Source organism: Gavialis gangeticus, unplaced genomic scaffold (genome assembly GCF_001723915.1).
Source record: "Gavialis gangeticus isolate Ggan-Ray unplaced genomic scaffold, GavGan_comp1, whole genome shotgun sequence".
Lineage (NCBI taxonomy): Eukaryota > Metazoa > Chordata > Crocodylia > Gavialidae > Gavialis > Gavialis gangeticus.
The window spans coordinates 79,349,159-79,359,409 of NW_017729034.1; the positions used below are offsets into that span (position 1 = coordinate 79,349,159).

Sequence of the window (10,251 nt, forward strand, 5' to 3'; positions counted from 1 at the left end):
CGTTTGACCCCAGTACTCTTTCCTGCCATGGCAGGGGTTCGGACTAGATGATCTGCTCAGGTCCCTTCCGACCCTAGAAACTATGAAACTATGAAATAGCACTCTGAGGCACACACCTCAACCATGAGTTGATGGTGATGGATACCACCACTGAAGCTGTCCCCCAACACCCTGAAAGGAAATCTCTTGCCAACTCTTCTACAGTAAAAGAACTCTGGGGTGCCATCGAGAAAACCAAGAACAGCAAGGCTAGTGGACCAGGTGGTATTCCTGCTGAAATTTTCAAGGCTGGCAGCAAGGAACTGGTATTAAGACACCATGAATTTATTCTTTGAATTTAGAACAATGAGGAGATCCTTGGAGACCTGAGCAATACCAACATTCTGACTATCTTCAGGAAAGGAGATAAGTCTGTGGGTCACAACTATCAAGGTATTGCCCTTCTTTCCATAACAGGGAAAATCCTTGCCCACATCCTCCTATGAATGTCTTCTCTCTCTTGCTGAGGAAGTTCTGCTGGAATCTCAGTGTGGTTTCAGACTATCCTGCAAGGCAATTGACATGATCTTTGTTGCCTACCGGGTCCAAGTGTCAGGAACAACATCAGGACCTGTATTTGGCCTTTATTGACCTCACTGAGGCCTTTGTCTCCATCAATTGCAAAGCCATGTGGAAAGTGTTGGCCTGATTTGGATGCCCTAAAAGGTCCTCAGGCTTCTCCATGACCAGATGACTGCCATTGTTCTCTGTAGTGTATTATAGACAGATTCATTTGTCATCTGAACTGGTGAGAGGCAACGATAGATCACCAGCCCAAATCTGTTCTCTAGTTTTTTGACCATGATCCTTAGTTTTCGTTAAGGACTGCCTCCCTTTTAGAGTCAACATTGAATACCAAATGTATTGAGGGCTGTTCAACCTGGGATGTTTTTGCTCAGAGACTGAAGTATTTAAAACAATCATCCTTGACCCTCAATACGTCGTTGAGGACTGTACCATCCTTGTGCACTCTAAGGAAAACCTCCAAACTGGGCTGCACCTCTTCAAAGAAGCTTACCGATCTTTGGCCTCTCTCTCAGCGATGACTAAGCTAAAGTGTTCTTTCAGCCTAATCCAGGCCATGAATGTGACCCCCAGTCCCTGAATTACCACCAAGGGAAAGACCATAGAGGTAGCTGAGGACTTCCTTTATCTCAGTAACCACTTCTCTTGGAAAGTGAAAACTGAGGAGATCCAGCACAGGATCCAGTGTACTAGCACCTCCTTCAGGATTTTGTTTCAGTACTACAAGGATACTTTGAAGACATACCTCAGGAAAGGAGATGCCAATATCAAGAAGTGGAAGGAACTCACCTGACTTCAGTGGCACCGCACCTCAAGCAAATGGCAGCCCACTTCAAGGTAAGATGCCTTGCCCTTGAAGAAGAGTAAGCAGAGAAAGGAAAAGGAGAGAAATCTAAGCCTAAGGCCTACTCTTCCTGCAGAAATACTTGCAACTTCTGTGGACGGATCTGTGGCTCAAGGATTGGACTCTTAAGTCACCTCAAGACCCATCATCCTTGGATCAAGGGATTGCTGATAATGAATGACTTGGGAGCCATTCCCAGGAATCAGTCTCAGAGCTCCTCCACACACAACTACAGAGGCTAGCACACCAGGCGGTACACTATTTGATTGAAGCTAGTGCTGGACCATAGCTGGGAATTAGCCTTGAGCCCCTGACATTGGTGCTTGTATATGCTCGCCTCACAAAGCAATCCCGATCCATGTGGCCTGCTAAAATGAGGCACCACTAAGTGTATTGTGCAGATGTTCAAAGTAAAAACTGTGCTGCTCTCTGATCTCCACTCTTAGCTTCAGTCCCCTTACAATGGAGCATAGGCCATTGGTTCTGCTGTTTGGCCTTGGCTACTTTATGATGGGGAACACATTGGCACTATGCATATATATTGTGTATGTATTGCAGAAAAGGATCTGGAGTTTGTGGTGGACAATAAACTGAATACAAATTACCAATGTAGTATTATTGCAAAAAAAAATCTAAGAACATACTGGAATACATTAACAGGAATGCTGTATGCAACATACAGGGAGAATTCTTACACTCTAAGTAGCACTAGTAAGGCCTCAGCTTGGAGTATTTTGTCCAGTTTTAGGCACTGTACTTCAAGGAAGGCAAGCACAAATTGAAAAGAGTACACAAGAGAGAAAAAAGATTAGAGGTCTAAAAAACATGACCTGTGGGGGCAGATTGGTAGAAGCAGGAATAATTAGTTTTAAGAAGAAAACACTTAAGGGGGACTTGTTAATAGTCATCAAACAATAAAAGTATGTTTTATATTGATCAACATCCTCTTAGTTCTCTATGCCCAGTAGGGACAAGACAGCAAGTAATGGACTTAAATTGCAACAATGGTGATATAGAATGCATATTAGGAAGAATTTTTGAATTTTGGGAGTAGTTAAACACAGAAACAGATGGTAGAATCTGTTGCAAAATCTGTCACTGGAAGTTTTTAAGTGCAAGTTAGACTTTTTTTTGTCTGGGGATGGGGATGATCTCATTTTGAAAAGGTGACTGGATTAGATACCATCCAAAAATCCCTTTTTCTATGATTCTGTGAGGAGTGAAATAATAGGCATCTGGGTTAATACCTCACTAAGATTAATGGGGCAGCTCACACCTCTCAGATGTTCCAAGCTCTCTACAGACTCAGTCAGCTGCTTCTACACAGGTAACACTATGTTCACAGTTATGAGGTTTACTCCTCAGCCATAAAAACTGAAATTAATTAAAAGCACAAAAGCCAAGATTCTAGAGAACAAAGCAGAAACTTCAGAGAAATTCCAGTTCAGGTTCCCCACTGTGCTGTATACTGGCTCAATCCCAAATCAGCTTTATCTTGTGAAAAAATATTTTTCTAGTTTATTTATAGATTGCATTCCATGTGCGCATAATTAATAGGGACAAACCCATGTGGTTTACAGACTAAGAGCCCCATTATGTTCAACGGACCCCAATGCCTTTGTGAACTGAGCTCTAAATGCCAAGCATCCACTATCTGAAAATCAGGCTGCATTAAGATATGCCAAGTTCTGCAACCAAAACTGAGACACCCAAAATATTAATCACACCTGAAAGTCTTGGCCTAAACTGCTATGTGGAAAGGTTCCACATGAAATTTGTTTGACCAAAGAACAAAAAGCACCAAAGCTGGAGTGAGTTTAACTTTTTTTTAATTCACAAGCAAATAAAAGGAATAATTTAAACAAATAGTAAATGCCTCTCATGCATTTCATGTTTACCATTTGGGTTCTTTCTCCCCCTGCCACCAGGTTAGCCAACTGAAGATATTGTTGCAGTCTGTTCTTGATCAGTGGAGCATATACAAAGTGGCTTATGAAGAACTGAATAGCTACCTGATGGAAGCCAGATACTCTTTGTCCCGCTTTCATCCTCTCACAGGTTCTATGGAAGCAGTGAAAGTCCAAGTTGACAACCTTCAGGTGAAAATGAAGCCTCTTGCTATCCTTAGGGAAATATTTGGAGATAAATTCTGTTCTCTGTGCTGACTTGTCAATGTAGCTGACTACCAGTTTTGACCCTTAAAATATGGAGACTCATATATGCTGCTAAGTTAAAACCTTATGAACTAAACAAACATCTTAGTATAAATTTCTAATACAGTTGGTCCTAGATACAAAAAAAAGCAGCATTTGAGTGAAATATTTGTTAATCAAAATATTCTTCTCTTAAATTTCAAAGCAGTTCTAATTTCTAGAAGTATATTACTACTAGAAAAAATGAATCTATAAATGTGGAAAGACTGTGCAGAGCAAGGGCCCGGCCTCCTTTCCTCCCCCACAAATTATAGAGAATATAGTTTACTCCCCCCATAGAATAGGAGGGAGGTTATGTGAAATCTCCCAGTTTCCTTCCCGGGGTGTAGTGCCCCTTCCTTATAATCCAGCCTTAAGTAAGCGGTTACCATAGCTGTATATATCCAAGGGTAAGCATGGATGATGTCGGGTATGCTCTGCCTTTGTTAAGAAGTTAACTCCACTGTTAAAAAGTTTGAGATCCTCTGAGCAGCTTACACATCTGCTCAGTCTAAATAAAATAGTAAAGAATGCCTAAAGGGAAAACCGTTTTAACAAACATGCATTTTCTTGTGTTGCTAAAAAAATTCTACTTTGTTTTGTACTGCTCATGCTGTTAGGTTCCATAAATTATTCTTCCTTGTCTCGCTCTCTCTCTTTCTCACTCCCCACCCCCCCTTTCTTTAACTTTATAGAAAGTTTTATTAGTCCAGTACTTGGCCTGCAGTCAGCTTTCTCTTTCTGGTGTACTAGCATGTACTGCAATCTTTTGATTGACGATGCTACTCAAGAATGTCTTCTTGTTTAAAACATTTTCTAATGCAGAGTCTTACAGTGTAGGTTACAGTGCTTTCATTTTCTTTTTCTTGTTTTTTTTATACAGAGCCTGCAGGATGAGTTGGAAAAGCAAGAGAACAGCTTACAGAAATTTGGCTCAGTGACCAACCAGTTATTAAAAGAGTGTCATCCACCAGTAACAGAAGTACTTACTGATACTCTGAAAGATGTCAACATGAGGTATGAAAACTGCTTCTGGGTTGAATAGTAAGGATGCTCTAGGATGGGGGTGAGGGGAGAGAAACTTTGATTAGTGAGCCGCACTAATTAAAGGCACCCAAACATCATGTATATCACTGTCCCCACACTCAAAAATGGCAGTGAAGTGCTTAAGTCATCAAACAAGCTGTAGTGTAAAGCACCCTGCCACCAATTTTCAGCAACACTGATACACATGACAGTGGAGGCTGCTGGAGTGTGGTAATTTCCAGTTAACTGAGTCTGCCCTAATACACTGCATTTACAGCACCTCAGAGCAACCTTGCTTCACATGTATAGGACCCTAAAATTCTAACTTAAAAGCTAGTGGTGTACCAACCATAATTTTAAATTGGTTTTGGCTCATCTTACACATCTTTATTTATTTAAAATAAAATCTTTAAATGTGGTTCTAATTTATTTTTAAATACATAAAAAAAATGTTGATTGTTAAAATCTAGATCAGACTTTATGGAATTCATAAGGGCCTACATTATTTTGTATTTAATTTGCTGTTGTGTTGCTCAGTAACATAAATTATGCCTCACAGGGGGGTACTAAAAATTGAGCTTATGAACACATAAATCTACATTAATACATTCTCAGTTAAATGTATTGACCTAGCAAAGGGACTTGGGTATTGCTTCAAATAAACTTGTATAGTTCAGTGCTTCATTCTTGAATATATGTAGAATATTGTGGGCAGTATGGATTATCCTGTCTCAAAGAGAGTACTGCAAAATTTCTAGGTTCCAAACAGGAGTGATAAAAAATTAAATGAAGATTGTTTTCCTTAGAGCAGGCGTTTGAAAGAGTAATGAAAGCCATAGGGCAGGGAATTTCTGTTTTTATTGCCTTAGTACCACAATAAGACGACGGTGGGGGCATCTACGCATTCATTAATGTGCAATGGTTACTGCACATTTAATTTAGTACTTACATAATGAAGTACTAAATAAATGCGCAGTAAGTGGAGTTACTTCACAGTAGCTCCAGCTAACGCCTTTTAAGTGACGCTACTGTGCAGTAGCATATTAGCACTGTTTGTGCTGTGATGCGCTACTATGCAGTATTATTAGGCTACTGCACCGTTAGCATCTCGTGTAGATGCGCCCAGTGAGTTGAAAGAAGACAAGAGTTGAAAAAGAAGCTAGGAAATTTTTTTTTCCAGCCTGTGAGATTTAGACTGTATAATTCACTGCTTCTAGGACTTTAATATATCCAGTCCCTTTCTGAACCTTTCTATATAGATAATCATGGTACATATCTGGCTATCCAGTCTTAAAAAGGGGATTAAATAGGGGACATAAATACTGTACTTGGGTGTACTGTTAGTTGTTAGGAGGAGACTTTCCTGAGAGTTAAATCATCCCACATCTGCCTACCGTTGTATTTCTTGATTCTTCTTCTGTTGTATCTCACATTGGCCACTTTTTGGACAAGATGAACTATCCTTCTGAAGCAAAATGGAAATTTGAACAGGCCTAGAATATACGTTCCTCAGGTTTTGTCTTTTGTTTCAGTTGTTCCAGAAGAATTGTGCCACCCTTTACTTTAAAAAAAAAAAAAAAAAAGAAGATGATATGACAGTTTAAAACCAGATCAGTTTGTATAACTTAAGTTAGTGACCTCTTGCACACCATTATTTATCAAAGTAATAGACTGAACTTATTCCTCTCATAAGCCTGCAAAGAGTATGCAATGGTTACTCCCCTGTAGTTCTGTTAACTCGCATGATTTGACAATCCGTTTGATTTTTCTACCAGGTGGAACAACCTTCTGGAAGAAATTGCAGAACAACTGCACTCCAGTAAGGCTCTGCTTCAACTTTGGCAGAAATACAAAGACCACTGCAGCGAGTGCTCTTCAAAAGTCCAGCAGTATGAGGACCAGACCAATGACCTGCTGAAGAAAGCCACTAACAAGGATATAGCTGATGATGAAGTCACTGTTTGGATTCAGGATTGCAATGTATGTTGAGCAGATCAGTATTTTCTTTTTATTCTATGGTCTAAAATTGCATTGGAGTTTCTGATATTGACCAATCTACTCGAGCTTCTTCAATATGTGTTTTCAGCACTTGTATGTAAGTATAGTATTTTTTGTTCATTGAAGAATCCCTTGGATATGTAAGTGTGGGCCTTAGATCTGCTAACCAAAGCACTCTGAGACACCATGCCAAAATGATCTATTCTGCCCTTCTTGATCCCAGGGTACTAAGTCAGTCGTATTGAGCTCCTTAGACTTTTACATGCATCCTCTCACTTTGTTCCTCGTGCTTTTCCTTGTTATTTTTTTCTGTTTGTGGCTTAACACTACAGTGAAAACAGATCAATTATCTTTAGGTCCAATCATACATTCTCTGCTTATCCTCATGACCCTTACTCATACAAGTGGTCCCATAGACTTCAATGGGCATCATCACATGAGTATGAGCTTTGAGCTCACCCATCTACTTAAAGCTGTCAGGTTTTTTTCAGGCAAAAAAGAAGAGATGAGTCCAAAGTTTCTGCTCCATCCAACCTTTTCATCCACATGAAAGGGAACCATATATATTGTTGCAGTCTTAAGATTCTGCCCCTTCACCAAATTATTCACATGTCAAACCAAAGCCTTACATTTTCTCCTCAACTTAAACTTTTTTTTTCCATGTTTAGTTCTCTTAGTCCATTGTATGCCTGTTTATAAGTAAGCTCTTTCTTTTTTCAGTCAGTTCAATGTTAATGAACAATTTACAGGAAACAAAAATTGCTACCTAAAATTGCACTCATAAGCATCAGCCATTTGCTGCCATAAGAAACTTCTAACCAGAAAAGCAGCATTCTCTTTTCCTGCACTGATATTAAATCCTTTTGCCATGTAGAATTTTTCCATGAATAATAAGGGAGTAAAATCTCTTTGGTATGTTTTACTAGTGGATTAGTTCAGCAAGAATGGGGGATTTGCTCAGATTTGAACAGATTACTAAACATCTCTACTACTAGAAAAGATGCTACATCAACTCATCTTCAGTTCTCACAACTTGCTCAAAGATAGCTAATCATCTGTCTAATCAGCTCATTCCCAGGCTTTTGAACATATGCATTTCATCACATTTTTTCCTTTAAATTATTTTCCACACTAATTTAAGCCAGGTAAGAGTTGCAAGAGGTTTCTACAGTGGAGTATAGTACTAACTATGTTTAAGTGTAATCATTCCTTTTATTCCCTTGAATTCCATGTCAAGTGTTTAGGCCCCCTTTCTTCTCAGCCTCAGCTATTAACTTTTTTAAAGCAGGTGATTTTCAAGTTTGTGTTTGCTTATGTCTTACTGTAGGACCTGCTCAAAGGCCTGAGGACAGCACAAGATTCTCTCTTAGTTCTCCATGACTTGGGAGACCAGCTTAAAAAACAAGTGGAGACTTCTGCAGCAGCAGCCATCCAGTCTGATCACCTTTCTCTGAGTCAAAACTTGTCAGCCTTAGAACAGGCTCTTGGCAAGCAACAGGCTATACTTCAGGTACAAAGAATTTGTTCATATTCCTTAGTGCTGACAGTCTCATTCTGTCTGCAGAAATGTGCACAAAGGCACATGCACAAAGTGCACCAAATGTGCACACAGGCAAGCATGCACAAAGTGCACCAAAAGAAATCTACGCTGTATACATAACAGCAATTCATAGGCATTTATGTATTATGTGTAGCATGCAGTCAAAGGAGGGAGAAGTAAATGTGCTTAAACTCCTTGAAGGAAACTGGGGAGGTAATCAGGTAATGGAAAAGGAAAAGACAGCCATGAAAAGTGCTGAATGTGTCCATGGGAATCTAGAAGATCCATAGTAATTGTAGACATAACAAGCAGGTAAGCAGTATAAGCACTTTATAGCTATTAGGTACCAAGAAAACATCCAAAAATGATCCTTCCTCCCAGTTATTAACAACTCCTCACATTTAAGTCCATAAGAGCTTTTACCATTGCTTTGAAAAAAAAAAAAGAGTTAAGCTGCAATCCCACTTTTCAGATCTGTAAAGGAATCAATAAAGAGTCTGTGTTCATCACCCAATTTTCAATGGCATGGAAAATATCCAGGACCACTGTTGACTAAAAGTAAGGGTTCGGAGCCATAACACAGAAAACCTGAAACAGTCATCTGTTCAGATGACTTAGTGGCATAACCAAAGGAGTTGAACGTGCCTAGAAGGCGCTCATATTTTTTTTTAAAGATCAACCAAAAATAAAAACTAATATCATAGAAGATTTTGTAACCATCTGAAATGTAACTGCAACCAATATTTATTTTTGTTACAAGCACATCTTAAGCAGAATATTCAGTGTCACTGATGTCTTGAAATAATTTTAATTGCAGCTCTCTTATTTGGTCCTTACACCAGTAAATTATTAGTAATATATTTCGTTCTTTTTAAATGAGCCTGTGCATGTGATTTTATTAAAATCAACAGTTGCACGAGGTTTAAAATATCAAACAATGCTATTTATAATCCAGAGGCTCTTGAAAACCCGGGAAACCACCCCTATTTTTTTTAATAACTATTTGTAACTTCCTTGAACTTCTAACTCAGCTGGCTGACTTATGAAATCCCTGAGAATTAAATATATACCTTTGGCCATTTTCATCCAAGTACTTAAGCATGTGCTTGGGTGCTTTATTGAATGAGTACTTTAAAAGCAAATGTTTTAATTGTTTCCCATGGCCAGTTTTTTCCTATGTGTAGCAAAAAAACCCAAAACTGAACTTTCAGAAAAAATTCAGACTTTACCATGAAAGCACCAGCACTACCATCAGCATTACCAAATACTAGCTCCACTATAAAAGAACAAAACAGAAACAAACAACTGTCATGTTGCTAGCAATGAGAAGTGCTATTGCAGGAGTTTGTGAACATCAGAATGGGAATTAGTGACTGATTGAGTACATGATAGTTATACAATCAGATGTAGGCTTTTAAACACTGAGTTCTTTTGTACCGAAGACTGGCATCCTGGACTACGAGACATTTGCCAAGAGTCTGGAAGCTCTGGAGGCCTGGATAACAGAAGCTGAAGAAGTGTTGAAAGAACAGGACCCTACTCATTCATCAGACCTCTCCACGATTCAGAACAGGATGGATGATCTCAAAGTGAGTGACTAATATTGACAGGATTGCATTACATTATAGTGCTAGGTTGATTAATTTATAACATGATATAAAGGTATTTAACCAAATCCAAGATGACTTTGAATTTAAAACAACTTCCCAAGAATTAGATTTTATATAGGGAAAATTTTAAAATTTGTAATAATTTTTCATGTATGGAATCTAAGTATTGGAGGGTCATCTTAAATCCTCCCCAGCACCGCAGTGGGGAAAGCAGGTGTAGGGGAGCAAGCTGACCCTGCCATTTGTGCCCCCTGCAGCCTGTGCCCCTGCTGCCCCTGTGGTAGTGCTCCTGTTGCCTGTTCCCTGCCCCCTGCAGTCTCTGCTCCTTTCTGTAGCCCCTGCTCCTGCCTGCTTCCCCAGCCTCTGCCCCTATCCACTCTGCAACCTTTGCCCACTGCCTGCTTTCCACAGCCTCTGCTCCCTACCTTCCCCCTGCAGCAGCCTCTGTCCCCTCCAAACATCTTTTACCCTTTCAAA

At 39.5% G+C, this 10,251-nt stretch overlaps 1 protein-coding gene across 4 annotated transcripts in view; it reads left to right on the top strand.

Annotated features, from left to right (window-relative positions):
* SYNE1 (spectrin repeat containing nuclear envelope protein 1) overlaps positions 1 to 10,251 on the top strand; it is a 631,505-nt gene that overhangs the window by 538,902 nt on the left and 82,352 nt on the right. For all 4 annotated transcript variants that reach the window (XM_019526891.1, XM_019526894.1, XM_019526892.1 and 1 more), the window contains 5 exons: positions 3,337 to 3,507; positions 4,484 to 4,617; positions 6,402 to 6,606; positions 7,952 to 8,134; positions 9,607 to 9,753. In XM_019526891.1, the coding sequence (XP_019382436.1) occupies positions 3,337 to 3,507; positions 4,484 to 4,617; positions 6,402 to 6,606; positions 7,952 to 8,134; positions 9,607 to 9,753 (840 nt within the window). The remainder of the gene's footprint in view (positions 1 to 3,336; positions 3,508 to 4,483; positions 4,618 to 6,401; positions 6,607 to 7,951; positions 8,135 to 9,606; positions 9,754 to 10,251) is intronic.